Source organism: Filicampus tigris, chromosome 8, assembly GCF_054856515.1.
Source record: "Filicampus tigris isolate MCC_2025a chromosome 8, RoL_Ftig_1.0, whole genome shotgun sequence".
Lineage (NCBI taxonomy): Eukaryota > Metazoa > Chordata > Actinopteri > Syngnathiformes > Syngnathidae > Filicampus > Filicampus tigris.
This window is the reverse complement of record NC_141224.1, coordinates 26867558-26889367: the sequence shown is the minus strand read 5'-3', so window position 1 is coordinate 26889367 and position 21810 is coordinate 26867558. Positions and strand designations below refer to the sequence as shown.

Here is a 21810-nt window from a genome sequence, read left to right as displayed (position 1 = left end):
TAAGATGGAACGGGAGATCGACAGGCGGGGCTCGGTGCAGCGTCTGCTGTGATGCGGACCCTGTATCATTCTGTCGTGGTGAAGAAGGAGCTCAGCCGAAAGGCGAGGCTCTCAATTTACCGGTCGATCTACGTTCCTACTCTCACCTATGGTCATGACCGAAAGAACAAGATCTCAGATACAAGCGGCCGAAATGGGTTTCCTTCGCAGGGTGTCCGGGCTCTCCCTTAGAGATAGGTTGAGAAGTTCGGCCATCCGGGAGGGACTCAAGAGTCGAGCCGCTGCTCCTCCGCATTGAGAAGAGCCAGTTGAGGTGGCTCGGGTATCTGATTAGGAGGCCTCCTGGACGCCTCCCTGGTGAGGTGTTCCGGGTATGTCCCACCGGCAGGAGACCCCGGACGGCCCAGAACACGCTGGAGAGACTATGTCTCGCGGCTTGCCTGGGAACGCCTTGGGATCCTTCCGGAAGAGCTGGAATATGTTGTTGGGGAGAGGGAAATCTGGGCTTCCCCGCTGAAGCTGCAGCCTCCGCGACTTCGGATAAGCGGGAGATAATGGATGGATGGATGGATGGAGAAAAAAAAAAACATGTATTTCCTCCAGCCACTACGTAGCGCTACCACTACGATGAAAAATAAGTTCGTAGATGTCTTCAGCCCTTGGCTATCAACAAATATGAAACATTTCGAGAATTTGGATGATCTGGGTCAAGATAAAACTATTTACTGTCAAGTTGAATAATCAGACTTTGCGGCACCGTCAAGGCCACGCCCTTCGCTGAAAAGCCACAATATTCGGCGTAGAGCAAGATCAATGTCTTGAGGCTTTTCTGACAAACTTTCAGTCGGATTCGTTCAACGGGCTCCGTGCAGTTAATAGAAATGTAAAAAAATGACGTTTTTTCCACCACTAGGTGGCTCTATATGTATAATGGATATTATCATATAGATGTCTTCAAGTTGCGACTCTTTACGTACAGGTGAAGTTTGGGATTTTTTGGAGCATGTGCAGGGCAGTTATTAAGGTTTTTCTCCTGTATGGCGAAGGAAAAAAATTACGCCAAATTTGATGACCCGTCCCCGTTATATAGTTTATCGAAAACTCAAAAAAATCTTCCCAGTTGTTTTCCCGCATCTTAAGATAATATATCCGAAGTTTGAAGTCAATCGGATGAATCCTTCAGAACATGGGTGCAAAAGTATGCACCCTGTAAATGGCCAAAAATGGTCCAAAATTGGACATTCAAAAATTCATAGCTCACTTCATCTACATGATAGACTATGGCTGCAATGGACTTTTTTGTCTTGGGCAGCTACACGTGCCTGCCAATTTTCATAGGCCTAGGTCAAACAGGCTGGAATTCTATTTTGTTTTCCTACTCTAGGTGGCGCTACAGAGCCATTTTGTGTGCATTGTTTACGGCGACTTTAAAATATCAAATTTTTCGCCAGGCTCGATGAGACTGCAAAGCTTGGTGAGTTTTCGTGCATGTTTAGGGGTTAAAAAATGCGATCATTTGGTCAGAAAAAAAAATTAAAAAATTCTACAAAAACAATAGGGTCCTTGCAGCTTTCGCTGCTCGTGCCCTAATATGAATAATAATAATAATTTCTACATAAACAATAGGGTCCTTGCAGCTTTTGCTGCTCGGGCCCTAATAATTATAATAATAATTTCTACAAAAACAATAAGAATAACAAAGAGCACACAGAAGCTTGATTTAAAATTAGTGCTCACAGATCTGGGGTTTTTTTTCAGCCACTTTTTTAGATCTATTTTTTAGACTTTAAAAGTGCTTAAAGTGGTACAGTCTTTTATTTGAATTGGAATCTCATTCCAGACCACAGTGCCTTTGTCTGATAAAACATGATTACTAAAATTTGTTTGTCTATGTAGTACTGCACAGTCACCTCTAATGAAGGCTCTGGTTCTTATCCCACTGATGCTGTATCTTAACATAATAAACTCACTCAAAGGTGGCGGAGCAAGTCCATGCAAAGTCTTATATCTAGAGCAGGCGATTTTAAACTTTTTAAAATGATCAAAACTTACATTATGTTTCTGAAGAATAGGCCAGGGAATTTCCTATCCAACACGTTCACAGCTTTTTTTAAGAGGGATTCCAATGGTTTTAGTATACTTAAACTTGTTAGTGACCAGATAGTCATGCAATATTCAATGTGAGAAAAAAAAAGATACAATGAAGAAACATTTTAGCAACCCTGTCTGGGAGTACTGATCTTATTTGTCGGAAATTATTCAGATTCGAACTTACAGTTTTACATACGTTTTTAACATGATTTTTTAAAAGTTACATTTGAATCAAGGGTGATACCAAGGTGTCGGAGTCAATTTAATATTGGTCAATTTTTTGTCGTGTGTTACATAAATTATGCAATGTTGACATATTCACACAGTATTTGCATATTTGATAGTTCAGTTTAAATGATTGTTTTATTTCATGAATATATTAGGCTTCATTTATTTATAATATATAATATGTTAAAATACTTAATTGTTGTAACTATTTGCTAGAGTGTCACGTGACTGGCGAGAGTGTACAGTTAAGTTCCAGTGAGCTGGACGCTAGGCAGATGAGGTCAGGTCATGATAGAAGCGACACAGTTTTTTGACCAAACAAAGAAACAGGCAAACAAACAAACGAACAAAGAAACAGGCAAACAAACAAAGAAACAGGCAAACAGAAAACTATTTTTTTTGTACAACCCTTTTGTACAAACCTTTTGTTTATTAAATAGTAAAGACCAAGTCGTTGTCCTGTCGTGTGCGTTCAAGACTCATCGATACTCTGTGTAAGTTTGCCTAGGCTTGGCACAATGTTTGAATTACTCTATTTCGCATTGACGTAAATAGTTTTCTATCAGAGACAATACCAGTTTTAAGGGATTTTTTTAAATAATTGGTCCCTAGTTTTCATTAAAGTTCTGCAATGATCATTGAGCCATGGTGAATCACCTTTACTGTCTTGTTTCTCTTTGTAAATAGAGCCATCACATTTTTTTTAAATTTTTGAGTAGAAATTATTACTGTTTGTTGAAATATTGTCACATGAAAGAATCTCATTCCAATCAATCTCATGCACAGCTCTAACCAGATTGTGATATTGGTTTCTTGGGACTACTTCATTAAAGAAGGCACTCTTGGAATTTGTACAAGACATTTGGGTCTGCGTTTTGCCCAATTTCCTTGTAAAAAAGATTGCATTATGGTCAGAGAGAAATTATACGTTTTCACAATTCTTTCATGTTTATTTGCAAATAATAAATCTATTCTTGTCTTATCTTAATCTGGCTGGTTGTACAAGTATGGTTCTCAATTAATTGGACCATATTACAAAGGTTTATTTGTTTTAATTTACTCCTTTCTTTCTTATTTTTCCAGTCAGGCTTCAAGAAGATGCATAGCACAGAGTCAGCCCTGTTACGTGTTTTTAATGACATCCTTTAATGACACTGGAGACTATGTATGTCTTGTTTTATTGGAATTGTCTACAGCAATTGTTTAGGTAGACCACATTATACTTTTGTCTCGTTTGCAACACCAAGTGGGCATTGGTGGAAGCGCTCTAGAGTGGTTTAGATCCTATTTCGCAGGTAGGCATTTTTCTGTTAGCCTAGGTTCCTCTGAGTCCCGCTCTGCCTCTATCCTCTGTCTCCCTGTATCGTATGGTGTTCCACAGGGTTCTATTTTGGGGCCCTTGCTGATCTCGTATTTGCTGCCCCTGTGTTCCATCCTTAGAAAACACAGTATTTCCTTCCACTGCTATGACTGTCAAATCTATGTCCCGCTGAGCAAAAAAGACGCCTTCTCCTTGAGACCACTTCTGTCCTGCCTAGAGGACATCATAAACTAGATGTCACTAAATTTCTTAAATTTCAACGAAAAGAAAACAGAAGTTATGGTGTTCGGTCCCAGTGGTTCTTCTACATCCCACCCTGTTGCCCTGGGCCCCCACCATATCTAAAGCCAACAGTCTCAAACTTGGGTTTCAAAATGGACAGTGATCTTAAATTGGACCAGCAAATCAGCACTGTTGTAAGGTCCAGCTTCTTTTATCTTAGACAGCTGGCTAAGGTAAAAACCCTCCTTTCTCATCAGCACTTAGAAACAGTCTTCCGTGCCTTCGTTACATCTCTGCTAGATTACTGTAATGTACTTTATTTTGGAGTCGGCCAGTCCTCTCTCAAACGTCTCCAGTTGGTCCAAAACGCTGCTGCTCGGTTCCTAACTAGAGCTCGGAAGATGGAGCACATAACACCCATTCTGGCCTCCCTTCACTGGCTCCCAGTGCACTTTCGGGTTCAATTTAATATTGAGTCATTAAATGGCCTCACCCCGGCATACTTCTCTGAGCTCCTCCATTCCTACTCACCTTCCCGCAGCCTCAGGTCTGGGGACCTGGCACTGCTCGAGGTGCCGACAACTAAGCGGAGTCTCAGAGGGGATAAAGCCTTCTCTGTCATTGGTCCTTCCCTGTGGAATTACCTTCCATTGGATGTTAAGCAAGCCCCCTCTCTGTCCATTTTTAAAGCCCATTTGAGGACACATTTATATTAGTTGGCTTTTGATCCGACCCGAGACTGACAAATTTTTGGCTGTTTTTCCGGTGTCTATGTTATATAGTGTTTTGTGTTAAATTATTGATTTCACTTGTTGCATTATGGCTATTTTGTTGTTGCACTGTATGTAAAGTGCTTTGTTACAGCTGTAGCTGTTGTGAAATGTGCTATATAAACACAATTGTATTGTATTATTATCCCAGTTAAGAACTGCAGAAGTTTAAAAGCATTATCAACTAATCATAAAAATCTATTTTTGCTGATGGTTTCCTATGAACACAAATAACAATAAAATAGATTTTCTTTGAGAGGACAATATTTACTCCAACACATTCAAGTGTAATGTCCTCAGGCCATCCAATTTGTGAACATTTGAAGAGTAGCTCTTAGATAAACTAGAAGGCCTCCCCCTTTTCCTTGAATTTTGTCTTTCCTGAACACATTACAAGCTTGCATATCACAGCTGTCCTGTGAAAAACACTGATCTCCAATTTTGGAAACTTTTTAAATTTTCACTTTAATGCGATTTCTGTAGCGCGGAAACATGATTCTGGTAAAAATAAGAAAATGAAAAAAATTGGAGATAAGTGTTTTTTACATGATAGCGACGATAGCAGCATTAGGTGATGAATTCATCAACCATGTTTCAGTCAACCCAATAAATTATATGCTGGACTGAATCATAAAGTGCTCGAGTTGCTCTCGCTTTGGGATCATGGTACGTATGTTCAAATGACCTCCAAGTAACCCTTTAGGTTTTCGATGTGGGTCCCAGATAACTGCTTGATTAAGTGTCTCAAAGATTTTTGTTGAACAAAGTTTCTTCATGATAGGGTTTCTCATTTTTGTCTCTCTATTAGGTAGTTGGTAGCTGGGTGGCTGTTGTTGGAACCCAGCTATCTGTGGTATGGGCCCAGCTAGAAGTGGTTGAGTCCCAGGTACCCGTGGTTGAGTCCCAGGCAGCTGTGGTGCAGTCCCAGGTCGCAGTGGTTGAGGCCCACATAGCTGTGGTTGGGGACCAGCTAGCTGCGGTTAAAGCCCAGCTAGCTTTGTTTGTGGCCCAGCTAGCTGTGGTTGAGGCCTTCCTAGCTGCAGTTGAGGCCCAGCAAGCTGCGGTTGAGGCCCAGCTAGGCGTGGCTGAGGCCCAGCTAGCCGTGGCTGGGGCCCAGGCAGCCGTGGTTGAGGCCCAGGCAGCCGTGGTTGAGGCCTAGGCAGCCGTGGTTGAGGCCCAGGCGGCGGTGGTTGAGGCCCAGGTGGTGGCAGTTGAGGACCTGGTAGCCATGTCTGAGGCCCTGGTAGCTGTGGTTGAGGCCCAGGAGTTGTGGTTGTGGTCCTGGTAACCGGTAGTTGAGGCCCAGGAGCTGTGGTTGCAGTCCTGGTAGCTGTAGTTGAGGCCCAGGTAGCTGTGGTTGAAGCCCAGGTAGCTGTAGTTGAAGAACCGGTAGCTGTGGTTGAGGAACCGGTAGCTGTGGTTGAGGCCCAGGTAGCCATAGCTGAGGCCCAGTTAGCTGTGGTTGAGGCCCAGGTAGCCATAGCTGAGGCCCAGTTAGCTGTGGTTGAGGACCAGGTAGCCATAGCTGATGCCCAGGCAGTCGTAAATGAGGCCCAAATAGTGGTGGATGAGGCCCAGCTAGTTGGAGCCTGGCTAGCTATGGTTGGAGCCTTGCTAGCCAAGGGTGAGGGGCAAAATCAGTTGTTCTTTAAGGTTTTTAAAACACTTTCGTGGCAAACACACAGGACCTGCCAAACTGTGTGACTGCTACACTACGGCCATCTTGCCCCAAGTAAGATGGCTGCCATGGGAAGTAATTAGAGTGATCCTAATTGTAATAAAGAAAACCGGTTGGCCATCCACCATCAGGTGCCAAAGGTACTTCCAGCTTTGGATTTGTGCCACACAAGTGCACATGGAACTCGTTCTACTTCATGAACTGTGTCACGGTTAACAATTGTAAACTTCACTTAGGTGCTCTAAAATCTGTATGCTTTTTTTAGTGAGTGTGTTTCCCAAAAAATTAATCTGCGGTATTAAATATGCAATGAAGGGAATCCTTTTGAGGAAAACAAAAACAAACAAAAAAACAAAACATAAAATGGATAGACAAATGTGCCTTGAGTGGTCGGAGTGTGCATTTCCCCTCATAGGCACACATTCTGAGTCACCTTGCTTGCTAATCTCATTACAGCTCAGTATGTAAGTATGCACTTTTTATTGTACATGACAAAGTGGCAACGTGCCAAGGTGATGCGATCCACACTTATGAAGGTTGAGTGCACGTTGTACTCTCTCTTTTAGTTTTAGAAACATTGTTTTTCATTTTGAAAAATGTTCCCCAGTGGGTCTCGTTTCCTGCCAGGCTTTGTATGCTTTGCTGCTGTATGCTCCTGTCTGCTGTCCTGCCCTCTCCTGCCTTTGGTTTTTCTCCTGTTGTGTCACAAGTTCTTTTGCATCTACTACTTTGTATTCATATATTCAGCTTACACACACATATATGCATGCACACCTTTGAATATTCCTGGAGTCCAGTTCTTTTTTTTTCTTCACTTGTATTAGTAGTAGCTGTTCCCTAATGTTTGTTAGGGCCACCAGGCAATGTTTCCCTTTTGAAATGATTCATCACCATTCTGGTTATTGATACAGTATTCTTAAAAAAATCACAGGAAATATGCACATCTTATATTTTTATCAATGTCACTGTTATTAAATTTGGCAGATGTTGCATGACAAGATGAGAGACAATATCATGATATTTTCCTAAAACAGATTGGACTGTTGCCAGAATTTATTGTACTTATGAAGTGTACCGGTAATTGTACAATAAATTGCACATTTAATCAAATTAATTTTCGTTTTGCCCACAGCAAGGAAGTGAATGGGTGGCATTTCACAATCCACAGAGACTATAGTTATGATGTTAATGCAGACTTGCAGACATGATCAGCCTTTGTTTTGGTTGTTGTTGTTTTAAAGTCATATAAACATATGAAGCTGTTAAATTTACGATGCTACTCTCCACTAATATGCTGCAGGAATTTGGAGCTCTAATTGTTTGACAAATTAGCTCTAATTGTTTGGCAAATTAAGGGGGTGTATGCGGGTCCTAAATTACTATCTCTTATATTATTGGTTTAATATCAGTCTGTCTCTGTGTAACCCAGATATACATAGATTTGATTCAGTCAAACAGAACATAAGGTTGTCGTTATATTTAAAAATGTATTGTGCCCTTACTGTCAACGGCCCAAATGGCAGCATTATCTATTCATATCATACTGTGGAAAACAAAATGCAGTGCATTCACTAGCAGATAACAATGCTCTAGCATAGATGTTCTCAACCTTTTTACATTGATGTACCTACCCCCTGTGAAATATTTTTTTCAACCAAGTATCCCCTAACTAGCGAAAATCAGTTTTGGATGAAAAAGCAAAACAACTTACAACAGCGTGCTATGCCAACCTCCAGAATCAACATCATAAAGCTGACTGAGAAAATGATGTGTAAAGCAGTTATCTGGGCAAAAGGTGCATACTTTGAAGAATATATATTATATATTTTTTCTGTTTTGATAACATTTTTTTGGTTTACCAAATAATTACATCAATATTTCTTCATTATGTCAATGATGTAAGTATTGGTAAATGGTAAATTGACTTGTATAGCGCTTTTCTACCTTTGGTGCTTCACACTGTATCTCATCTACCTACTGATGACGCAGCATCAGGAGCAACTGGGGGATCTCTATCTTGCTCAAGGATACTTCGACATGAACACAATGGCCGGGGATCAAACCCACAACCTCCAAGATGAGAAACGACCACTCTACCACTGAGCCATGCCGCCCCCAAGTACTACTCTATAATTCAGGAACTTTTAAAATAATGACAAAAACACTGAATCACAGAGTGTGTCCAAACTTTTTACAGGTACTGCAATTCCTACACAGAAGTAATTAATAATTAGTATGTTCCATACATGTTTTTTTGTTTGTTGTAAGAATCTTTCTATCGAACTTGGTGTAGTTTCAAGAAGTATGTTCAGTAAAGTGTCCTTTGATGTGCAGTACATCCTAGCTTATGACTCCTTTTTTCAGCTCCACAATAACAATTTTCGCTGTTCATCAAGAAAGATGACGCTATCTTTGTCCCGAACGGGTTGGGGGGACAAACAAGTGAATTGACCATTAGTAAAAATAATCATGTCTTATCAGATGTCTGTTTTGTATAAAAAGCGAGAGGCTTCAAACAAGGCAAGAAAACCTATCTGCAAAAAAAAAAAGTTTCTGAACACAAGGAATCCCAATCTCTCGAATTATTATGCGGATCATTTTTGACGTGTACTATTCAAGTTTGTGTTATTTTCAAGAACGTACAATACCTATGTGTCTTAGTGTGATGTGATTTTGAGTGGAACTTACCCTTGCATGTCGGAATGGCACCACACCATGTGCCATTATTGGTGCAGGTCCTGGTGACATTGTGGTCCCCTCCAATCAGCACAAAACCCGGCTGGCACATAAAGGTTATATTATGGCCCACGGTGGTGTCATCTCCAAATCTAAGCCCGTTTGCTGGGATTCCTGGGTCGCCACAATTGATCACTGTCATTAGGGATACAGCACAGGCATCAGGAAATGTTACAAGAACAAGTTTGAAATGCTACCTACAAAATGATGACAGTTAATCATCACTGCAGATTATTGTTTTTGAACAATACCATTTTATTTGAGTAAGGTCCCTGACAAATAACTTTCTGCATTTACATATTATTTCACTCTCACTTCAGAAAGAAATCTGAAGTTGTGAAAACACAGGAGAGGGCAACTTTCCCTCAAATTTATTGTTAGTCTCCCAATCTCACTGTGTCATTTTTCCACGTAAAAAAAAAGATAGTCTTACACATTTATTTGAATGAATGGTTTATTTCGGTTGTACGCATAATACAGAAAAGAAAAACACACAAATCATTTCAAATATCAATTGACAACCAAAAAAAGGAATGGGCTGAAGCACCAGGCTTATTATTGCCTATCCTATACTGTCCCATGAATGACCTAGAATTTCAATAGAACAAAATAAATAAATACTATACACTCACATTTTAAGCTCTAATTTTACATGTTATCAATGGCCCTATACACATCAATTATTTTACATTTTAATTTTTTCTTAAACCTCAACAAAGAACAACACAGCTTCAATGCATCATCAAGTCTATTCTACAATTTCACCCCCAAAACTGAAACACATCTATATTTTATGTTGGTTCTTACTTTACATATTTCAAATATAAATAGACCTCTTAAATGATAATTTCCTTGTCTTAACTTAAAAAAGGTCTGAATACCAACAGGTAGGCTTTTATTTATGACCCGAAAAGGGATTTGCAATGTCTTCAGATACACAATACCCATGAATTTTAAAATAACAGATCCTATGAATAATTCATTAGTTGATTCTCTATAGCCAACCTTGTTAATTATTCTAATATCCTTTTTATGTAATTTAATGATAGCATCTATATTTGTTTTATATCCATTTCCCCAAATTTCAGCACAATATGACAGGTGAGGCAACACAAGATAAGAATACAATACATGAAGAGCTTTCTTGTTTAACAAATCTTTTACTTTGTAGATAACAGCCACTGATTTAGCCAGTTTACGTTTAGTGTATTCTATTTGTGGCTTCCAACACAGTTTATGATCAATAATTACTCCCAAAAACTTTATTTCAGTGACTCTCTCAATTTCAATACCATTTAAATTTAGTTTTATGCCATAGTTAAGGTGCATACCACCAAATACCATAGATTTTGTTTTATTTTCATTTCATGATAACTTATAACAATCAAACCATTTTTTTAACGCAATCATTTCCTTTTCTACAGTTTGTATTAGTTGCTCCATGTTGTTCCCTGAGCAAAATAAATTTGTATCATCAGCAAAAATTAAAAAATTTAATATATTTGAGACAGTGGTAATATCATTCAGGTAAATTATAAACAATTTAGGTCCTAATACCGATCCTTGTGGAATACCACATGTTACTCTTCTCAGGTGTGATTCAGTATTATTGATTTTTACATATTGAAACCTACTACTAAATTACTTAAATAACTGCATAACCATTTAAATGCTACACCTTTTATGCCGGTGCGGCACGGTGGGCGACTGGTTAGCACATCCGCCTCACTTCAGAGGATCGTGGGTTCGATCCCGGCTCCAGCCTCCCTGTGTAGAGTTTGCATGTTCTCCCCGTGCCTGCGTGGGTTTTCTCCGGGTACTCCGGTTTCCTCCCACATTCCAAAAACATGCATGGTAAGTTAATTGGACTCTCTAAATTGCCCCTAGGGGTGATTGTGAGTGCGGATGTTTGTCTCTGTGTGCCCTGCGATTGGCAGGCAACCAATTCAGGGTGTCCCCCGCCTACTGCCCGAAGACTGCTGGGATAGGCTCCAGCACGCCCGCGACCCTTGTGAGGAGAAGCGGTATAGATAATGGATGGAGGAAAAATACCTGTTAAAAAAGATTTGTTACAAATATAGGTAAATGGTTCAATCACACAATTAATCACGTCTTTTATAAGAGTCATATCAACATTGTTAGTATCAGTTGATTTTTTGTTCTTAAACTTTCTAACAACTTCAAGCACATCACTCGAACAGACTCCTCCAAGAAACATAGAATTACAATTATTAAAAACACAATCAAACTTTGTAACTTCATCTTTCGGCAAGTCAATCAAACTTTCCAAACTCTGACCTATATTAACAAAAAAAATCATTAAATTAATTAACAATCTCCAATTTATCATCAATGATAGAATTGTCGTTTTTAACAATATTAATTGGAAAATTTCTATGATGGCGATTTTTAATTAGCTCATTAAGAACACTCCAGGTAGCCTTGATGTTTTTTTTTATACATTTGCAGTAGCTGGTCATAATAATCTCTCTTTTGTTATCTCAAAATAGATATTAATCTATTTTTATATTTCTTATACTTGTCTTCCTTTTCCTTTGTTCGATATTTCATAAATTCCCTATATAGCCTATTTTTCTTTTTACAAGCTTTTTTCAAACCTTTTGTAAAATGGTTTCCCATGGTTTCCCCTTTTTCATAGACTTTTGTCTACATTCTTTGAAAGGACAATGTCTGTCATATATTGTAACAAATGTTTCCAAAAATGCATTGAATCATTAGTGTCTTCAACATAAACGTCTTACCAATCATGATTCATAAGTTCCACTTTTAAAGCCATAATTGCTTCTGGTGATTTTACTCTGTTTAACTTATAAGTCTGTTTTTCCATTTTTGACATTAATTTATCATCCATTTCTAACAAAGCAAAAACTGGTAAATGGTCACTTACATCAGTCACTAATAATCCACTTTGTATCTTCCCATCAGTTACATTTACAAAAATATTATCAAAGTTGCACTCTCCTTAGTTATTCTGCTAGGTTTTAAAATGAATGGATAAAAACTCAAACTAAACATAGTATTAATAAATTCTGCAGTCTTTCTATGATTATTAGATTTCAACAAATCAATATTGAAATCACCACAAAAAAAAATCACCTTGTCATTGTGTTTTTCATATAATTCAGAAATCTTCATATTATATTGATCAATGCAGGACCCAGGTGTTCTATAAACACAACTAAGTATCATATTTTTTGCTCTTTTAGTCATAATTTCATCCATCCATCCATCCATTATCTCCCGCTTATCCGAAGTCGGGTAGCGGAGGCAGCAGCTTCAGCAGGGAAGCCCAGACTTCCCTCTCCCCAGCAACATCTTCCAGCTCTTCCGGAAGGATCCCAAGGCGTTCCCAGGCAAGCCGGGAGACATAGTCTCTCCAGCGTGTTCTGGGTCGTCCTCGGGGTCTCCTGCTGGTGGGACATGCCTGGAACACCTCACCAGGGAGGCGTCCAGGAGGCATCCTAATCAGATGCCCGAGGCACCTCAACTGGCTCCTCTCAACGCGGAGGAGCAGCAGCTCGACTCTGAGTCCCTCCCGGATGGCCGAACTTCTCACCCTATTTCTAAGGGAGAGCCCGGACACCCTGCGAAGGAAACCCATTTCGGCCGCTTGTATCCGAGATCTTGTTCTTTCGGTCATGAGCTGTGGGTCATGACCATAGGTGAGAGTAGGAACGTAGATCGACCGGTAAATTGAGAGCTTCGCCTTTCAGCTGAGCTCCTTCTTCCCCACGACAGACCGATACAGGGTCCGCATCACAGCAGACGCTGCACCGATCCGCCTGTCGATCTCCCGTTCCATCTTACCCTCACTCGTGAACAAGACCCCAAGATACTTGAACTCCTCCACTTGGGGCAGAATCCCATCCCCGACCCGTAGAGGGCACGCCACCCTTTTCCGACTGAGGACCATGGTCTCAGATTTGGAGGTGCTGATCTTCATTCCGACCGTTTCACACTCGGCTGCGAACCGCTCCAGCGAGAGTTGGAGATCGCGGCTTGAAGAAGCCAACAGTACCAAATCATCTGCAAAAAGCAGAGATGCAATACTGAGGCCACCAAACCGGACCCCCTCAACACCTCGGCTGCGGCTAGAAATTCCATCCATAAAGGTTATGAACAGAATCGGTGACAAAGGGCAGCCTTGGCGGAGTCCAACCCCCACAGGAAACAAATCCGACCTACTGCCGGCAATTCGGACCAAACTCTGGCATCGGTGGTACAGGGACCGGACAGCCCTTATCAGGGGGCTCGGTACCCCGTACTCCCGAAGCACCCCCCACAGAACTCCCCGAGGGACACGGTCGAACGCCTTCTCCAAGTCCACAAAACACATGTAGACTGGTTGGGCGAACTCCCATGCACCCTCGAGGACCCTGCTGAGGGTGTAGAGCTGGTCCACTGTTCCACGGCCAGGACGAAAACCACATTGCTCCTCCTGAATCCGGGATTCGACCTTCCGACGGACCCTCCTCTCCAGCACCCCTGAATAGACCTTGCCGGGGAGGCTGAGGAGTGTGATCCCTCTGTAATTGGAGCACACCCTCCGGTCCCCCTTCTTAAAAAGGGGGACCACCACCCCGGTCTGCCAATCCAGAGGCACTGTCCCCGATGTCCACGTGATGTTGTAGAGACGTGTCAACCATGACAGCCCCTCAACATCCAGAGCCTTTATGAACTCCGGGCGGATCTCATCCACCCCCGGGGCTTTGCCAACGAGGAGCTTTTTGACTACCTCGGTTACTTCAACCCCAGAGATAGGAGAGCCCATCTCAGAGTCTCCAGGCTCTGCTTCCTCAGTGGAAGGCGTGTCGATGGAGTTGAGGAGGTCTTCGAAGTACTCTCCCCACCGACCCACAACGTCCCGAGTTGAGGTCAGCAGCACCCCATCTCCACTATAAACAGTGTTAATGGTGCATTGCTTCCCCCTCCTGAGACGTCGGATGGTGGACCAGAATTTCCTCGAAGCCGTCCGGAAGTCATTTTCCATGGCCTCCCCGAACTCCTCCCACACCTGGGTTTTTGCCTCAGCAACCGCCAGAGCTGCATTTCGCTTGGCCAGCCGGTACCTGTCAGCTGCCTCCGGGGTCCCGCAGGCCAAAAAGGCCTGATAGGACTCCTTCTTCAGCTGGACAGCATCCCTTACCGCTGGTGTCCACCAGCGGGTTCGGGGATATCCGCCACGACAGGCACCGACCACCTTGCGGCCACAGCTCCGATCGGCCGCCTCAACAATGGAGGCACGAAACATGGTCCACTCGGACTCGATGTCCCCCGCCTCCCCCAGGACGTGGGAAAAGTTCTGCCGGAGGTGGGAGTTGAAACTCGTTCTGACAGGGGATTCTGCCAGACGTTCCCAGCAAACCCTCACAATACGTTTGGGTCTGCCAGGTCGGACCGGCATCTTCCCCCACCATCGGAGCCAACTCACCACCAGATGGTGATCAGTTGACAGCTCCGCCCCTCTCTTCACCCGAGTGTCCAAAACATGCGGCCGCAAGTCCGATGATACGACGACAAAGTCGATCATCGAACTGCGGCCTACGGTATCCTGGTGTCAAGTGGCCATATGGACACCCTTATGTTTGAACATGGTGTTCGTTATGGACAATCCGTGATGAGCACAGAAGTCCAGTAACCGAACACCGCTTGGGTTCAGATCAGGGGGGCCGTTCCTCCCAATCACACCTCTCCAGGTCTCACTGTCATTGCCCACGTGAGCATTGAAGTCCCCCAGCAGAACGATGTAGTCCCCAGGTGGAGCGCCCTCCAGCACACCCTCCAAGGACTCCAAAAAGGGTGGGTACTCTGCACTGCCGTTTGGTCCATAAGCACAAACAACAGTCAGGACCCGTCCCCCCACCCTCAGGCGGAGGGAGGCTACCCTCTCGTCCACTGGGGTAAACCCCAATGTACAGGCGCCAAGCCGGGGGGCAATAAGTATGCCCACACCTGCTCGGCGCCTCTCACCCTGGGCAACTCCAGAGTGGAAGACTGTCCAACCCCTCTCGAGAGGACTGGTACCAGAACCCAAGCTGTGCGTGGAGGTGAGCCCGACTATATCTTGTCGGAACCTCTCAGCCTCACACACCAGCACAGGCTCCTTCCCTGCCAGAGAGGTGACATTCCATGTCCCAAGAGCTAGTTTTTGTTGCCGGGGATCGGACCGCCAAGGTCCCTGTCTTCTGCCGCCGCCCAGCTCACACGGCACCCGACCCCTTTGGCCCCTCCACCAGTGGTGAGCCCATGGGAAGGGGGACCCACATGTCCTTTTCGTGCTGAGCCCGGCCGGGCCCCGTGGGTGCAGGCCCAGCCACCAGGTGCTCGCCATCGAGCCCCACCTCCAGGCCTGGCTCCAGAAGGGGGCCCCGGTGACCCGCGTCCGGGCGAGGGAAAACGTGGTCCATTAATTTCATTCTTCATAAGGGGTCATTTTGAGCCGTGCTTAGTCTGGTCCCTCACCTAGGACCTGTTTGCCATGGGTGACCCTACCAGGGGCATAAAGCCCCAGACAACGTAGCTCCTAGGATCATTGGGGCGCGCAAACCCCGTCATAATTTCAATAGTTACACATTCCATTAAATTGTCAAAAACAGTTGTCATACTACCAATAATCCTCAAATAAATTCAGACATCACAAACAAAGCAACACCCCCACCCCTTTTGTTGACCCTGTTTTGCACAAACATTTCATCGCCATCTGATACATCCTGCAATTCTTTATCATCACTCAGCCAAGTCTCTGAAACTGCATTACATTAAATTTTTGCTGAAATTGCTGAAGATAATCTTTTATTTTTGAAAAGTTACTATAAAGACGCCTGCTGTTAATATGGATAATTGAAAACCCTTTTTGTTTCAAAACTGACATTTTCCTCAGAATAATACCCACAATTCAAATTAATATTCTGATTGAAGTGGGTCTCTGGATCAATGTCATTTTCTACTTCATAAAACTTATGTTCTTGAAAACCAAAAGATGTGAAATCTGTACGTTCATTTCTCCTTGTGAGATGTTCATTGACATAAACTCCTGTGCCCTTAAGTTTTCTTGCAAGTTTTAACACCTCAATTTTATGATTTCTACTCACAAAGCGGATGATGATGTTTGATTTGTTGTTGTATTTTAATGGTAAGGTGTGGCAGGCAGCTATATTGTTACTGTCTAAAGGAATGTCTTTTTTGTTGAAAAACGTTATTACTTGCTGCTCAAGTGAATGCAGTTCACCTCTTGGTGCATCCTCCCCATGCTTGTCGCCTGCTGTGATCCGAGCATAGGTGCGATGGGTCGTCACAAGGCCTTAAATAACCAGTTCATCCATTCTTGTGTGTTGCTCCAAATGATCCACTCTTCTTTCCAGATCTTCAATTTTCTTGTCTTCTCTTTGATCACAACTTTCAATTGTCGCACTTCCTCAATTAGCTCAAGGAGGCTCATCTGTTGTTTCACCACTTTGCTAAGTTCCTCTGACATGAAACTCAGAGACTTCTTAACTTCTTCCGCGTCCTCTGCCAACTTCTTTGTTGCCATGCTGTCTGCCGATCACAAAAAAACAAACAAGAAAAAAATCCCTCTAGAAAACGCAGAGAAAAAGTAAAAAAGAAAAAAACACTGCCCCACTCAGACTCCAGGTAATTCAATTTTACTGGTTGTCAAGCGGGCGGCACGGTGGACGACTGGTTAGCAAGTCCGCCTCACAGTTCAGAGGTCATGGGTTCGATCCCGGCTCCGGCCTCCCTGTGTGGAGTTTGCATGTTCTCCCCGTGCCTGCGTGGGTTTCCTCCGGGTACTCCGGTTTCCTCCCATATTCCAAAAACATGCAAGGTAAGTTGTTTGGACTCTCTAAATTGCCCCTAGGTGTGATTGTGGGTGCGGATGTTTGTCTCTGTGTGCCCTGCGATTGGCTGGCAACCAATTCAGGGTGTCCCCCGCCCACTGCCCAAAGACAGCTGGTATAGGCTCCAGCACGCCCGCGATCCTTGTGAGGATAAGCGGTATGGATAATGAATGAATGAATGGTTGTCAAGCACATGTCCTGAATAGTGCTCAAATCTTTCCAAGGAGCTCGGATGTCAAATTCTGTCCATGATATTTGACAGATTGGGAGAGCTCATAGCACAGCTTCCAACCAGCAGCCATGACATATCACTCATATTTAGAAAGTTTGTGGGTTTTAACAATACATCGTGCATCGTAAAAGTAGTGCACTATATTTGAGGGGTAGCCAATATACGTATGCGCACTAAAAACCTGAGTATTACGATTCTGGAATTGAAGAGACTATATTAGAAATAAGGGTGTCAAAATATCGTGTTAATTGCGATCAATTAATTACAGTCCAAGTTAAAGTGTTATGTTTTTTAATCTCATGAATCTAATTTTTAATCTCTATGTAAATGTTAGTTGTCCACTGGGAGGGCACTTGCACCCTTTCATACGCTTTCACTGAGTCGAAAATGCGCTTTTGAACTCAGAATGGCGGCGTGCACTGAGGCTGGGTAGACCTTTGAACTACAGCGGTGACAGTCACACTGGAATTTGGCTTAGTTGTGACTGGAGCAAACCACCTTGCAGCCCTTGGAAAGCGGAGCGAGGTGCGTTTTTATGTAATTGTGGACATTCAATTGTGCATTTCATTCCCCCATTTTCTTGACTGTTTTGTTTGGTAGGCTACTGGGCGGTAATTTATTTACTGTATGTGCATCAAGTGTGTATTTGCACCTGATGTAATTAGTCGCAGTTTAACTTATTTGTGCTTAAGGCCAATTGTGTTGTTTTCTATTTTTATGTTTCACTGTGTTTCGTGCTTGAGGCTACATTGTGCTACCAATATGAATGGAACAATGAAGCTTCAATCAGTAAAGAACAAACGCACCCGTTTGAAGCTCTCCATCTCCATTTATTCATTCTGTGGCACTGCAAAACTCTAAATTCACTGTTTCTGTAGGAGATGATGATGATGAGCTCTGTATTGATGTGTGGAGCTTGTGCTTCAGTTGTTGGGGGGGTCAATCAGTGACAGTCACACCCAGAAGTAGGCACTGATTGGCTGCCATTGTGTTTGGCATAACCTGATAGGCTCCTAATGTAGGTGGGAGGGCAAGTTCAGGAGCAATACAATACAATACAATACAATACAATTTTATCTATACTGCACATTTCATAACAGCTACAGCTGTAACAAAGCTCTTTACAACATGATTCAACAACCAGAGAGAAGGCGTGCAAATGGAGGAGCATGTGAGAGTTGTCCGTCCGATAAATGGTCATTTTTAAAAGGAGCAGCTCAAGTTTACCGCATACTGTATATGAAAAGTAACCAGCCGCGACGAAAGCCACAGCTAACAATTGCAACAAAGTCATATATTATGTACTATGTATTATGACTAATGTAGCGGGCCAATGCAAAGCTCTTGGCCAAACAAAACTCGAGAACTGCCCGCGCATCAGCAAGTCTGCGACCGACAGGCTGACAAATGTTCTTGCAAAGAAAATAGTGATGAACTGCAGGCCGATCAACATAGTTGAAGACAAGGGATTATTGAGGTGTTGGAAACAGCGTCCAATAACCCATCATACAAACCACCGTGCGGGACTACAGTGATTACTAAAATCAGCTAGATGTATGACGGTGAAAAGAAAAGCAAACTTGACTTTTGGACAAATGTATTGCTATAACAGCAGGTCACTGGTATGGAGGACCAAAAGTGGCAAAATTTTTATTTTAATTTGTTATTAATTTGTATTTATTTTCACATTTATTTTGGTATTTATTTTTAAATATTTTTAAAATTTTTGTACTTATTTTAACATTGTTGTACTATATATGTTTTTGTTGTTCTTATGTGTGTGTGTGTGTATATATATATATATATATATATATATATATATATATATATATATATATATATATATATATATATATATATATATATATATATATATATATATACAGGGATATATATATATACAGGGATATATATATATATAGGGATATATATATATATATATATATATATATATATATATACAGGGATATATATATATACAGGGATATATATATATACAGGGATATACAGTGATCCCTCGCGACTTCACGCTTCAACTTTCGCGCCCTCGGAGCATCGCAAATTTTTCAGAAGCATTCATAACACATTAAAAATTAAACTACACATCCATATCGGCAGCCATGTTGCAGAAAGACGCATTTTTTCAAAGATCTGAGTTGACTCTGAGGATTTGTACATACACGCAAGCACTCATAAATGGCGGTGACTGGTTCCCAGCGCGAGCTCGACCAACGAGGGCCCAAGTGGATTTACTTTTTCCACTGTGTACCTGTGTATGTGCACTTGTATATGTGAGCTGACTGGGTGCGCATCATCGCAGCCTCTTGCTAGTCTCGTCCACTATTCAAATGTGCCATTGATTTAGTCAGAGTCAAGCCGGATACTTTCTCCTCCGTATTTGTAATGATGTGTTTCCTCTAATAAAGTTTTGTAAAAATCAGATAGTACAGTACAACTGCTGTGTTTATATGTCCTGAGAGCTTGGCATTCGAGATAAGGTAAGTCAATTTTATGATAAAAATTAAAACTTTAACATAGTTTTTTTTGCGAACGTTCCGTCGTGATCGTCAGCTACCGCGGTTGAAGCTCAATTATTATCACAGCCTGCAGCTTGGTATTTATTCTTCATTTTGCATTTTTAAAGTTAAATTGATTGTGTAACACGTATTTAGAAGTGTGGGAACTAGGGCTGCTCGATTTTGCCTAATAAGAAAATCCCGCTAATTTTCTCTCAAACCCGATTACGATTTCTTTGTAAAATAAAAAATAATGAAAAATGAAGTATTTTGAATGTCTTTTATTTAAACTTAATTTTTCTTTCTTTGAACTCAAAATGCCAGTCAATTTAACTTAATACACACATTGGGATTAACAGCATTTTACTTACCCAATAGATTTCAGATCTGTTCTTAATTAAACCAATAATGAAAAAAGAAAGTGCACATACCATGTGAAACTAAATCAACATGAGAGAAGGTAGATAGTCAAGTCTGTAAACCAAACAGTCTGTCAGCAAGTCATTTTGCCAACCAGCTAGTGACTAGCCTTTCACCTTTCTCCCTTGTCTTACTTAAACATAAATCAATGATTAGTGCTAAACTGTCACTCAACAATACAATGCACTGTCAAGCTTAGAGGTCCGTTGTAGAGGAGAAAAAAAAGGGACAACTATCAGACGTTGAGTTACTTACTTGCTCATGGGTTTTATTGTACATGTGGGGCACACACTACACTACAAATCTATTTTTGTCCAATTTATGAACTAAACACTCACTTGCCTGAGCAAATAGCAGAATCACCGGTAGCCATAGATGTTGTCGTTGTTTCGGACTGCATGCTTGTTGGAGGAAGCGGAAATGCAGAGGAAACTATGATGGCTTAGATACACAAAAAATAACCAAATCGAACGTGCCGATTTGAACGTTTTTAACATCGTTTTATCCAGAAAATTTGGTTACGGTTCAAAATCGCTTATTCGAGCAGCCCTAGTGGGAACCAGGTTGGGGGTTCTTAACTGCGTAACAGAGGCGCAAGTCCCCCCAAAATAAAAAAGTATAATACGAGGGCGTGCTGGAGCCTATCCCAGCTGTCTTCGGGCAGTAGGCGGGGGGCGGCAATTGGGGTTAATGCCTGCACTAACTCTAATCACTGCTAGGGGCCACCATGCCCGTTTTGGGTTGATTCTTTGGACAAAACGGATGAAAAAATTCAGTCTTAATATCTGAAGGCACTATATTAAAAATATATAAGTCTGATTTACCAGATCAGTGATTGAAACTTTGACTCAAACACACACAATTCAGACTAGATTTCTGTATATGATGACAATGATTTATTTTCTACAGCTATTGAAATCTAGACGAAACACACTACAATGTTCAGAAACAGAAATAGAAACACAATAAAGAAGTCCTATGCTTGGGCAAGTCTAAATAAATGAAGAAAAACGAATATCAAAAGGTTTGTGAGGAAAGGGGCATTGGGGACCAGACTATGTGTGTGTGTGTGGGTGTTGTGCGTGCGTGCGGGTGTGCGTGCGTGCGTGCGCGTGTAATGAACGGTGAGTTAGTGTACCAGGTTAAGGTAAGCTGATTTATGCCAAGCTCTGCTGATTCCCAATTTATTTATGCACCAACGGTATGCCCTGTAGGAAATTGCAAGCTGCACTTACAGGTGTTGGTTGTTGTCGCTCACACGGGGAGAGGGAGGAAGCATTGCCGCGGAGTGTGACGTCACAGGGGAGCAAGAAAGAAGAAATAGTCGAGTCCAAAAATGGTGAAAAATAAAGTTAAACCAAGAAAATTGATCACAACGGCCACAGAGGTTCTGCGGTCAGCACGCGGCGTGGTTCGGACCAGGTGGGGCTTCCCGTGCAGGTGGCCAGACACTGGTCGTGAGGCTGCGTCGGCTTTTTGCCGGACGCACGCTGTGATCCCTATTTTGAGGGAAGTGGTGCACCTTTTTGGGGATGCGGCCGCGTTGTGCTGGCTAGGTGGAGGCTAGAACCATCGGATCGCACCAAACAAAATTTTGAGAGGTCCCCACGTGTGCCGTAGTTGGGTCGATGGGCAACTCAAAAAGTAACAAAAAGAAGCAAATGTTCTGAACCAGGACGGATCAGAGGGTGGCTGGTGACAGAGGAAAGTTAGTAAAGCCACTCTAAAAAAAAGAGG

The 21810-nt window shown here is 42.3% G+C and overlaps 1 protein-coding gene across 7 annotated transcripts in view; it reads right to left on the bottom strand.

The window, feature by feature from the left end:
- LOC147144176 (CUB and sushi domain-containing protein 3-like) overlaps positions 1-21810 on the bottom strand; it is a 708031-nt gene that overhangs the window by 100533 nt on the left and 585688 nt on the right. For all 7 annotated transcript variants that reach the window (XR_015087709.1, XR_015087711.1, XR_015087710.1 and 4 more), the window contains exon 60: positions 8999-9181. Coding sequence is in view for 4 of the 7 variants with exons in the window: in XM_086037006.1 (XP_085893132.1) it covers positions 8999-9181 (183 nt within the window). In the remaining 3 variants the exon portion in view is untranslated. The remainder of the gene's footprint in view (positions 1-8998; positions 9182-21810) is intronic.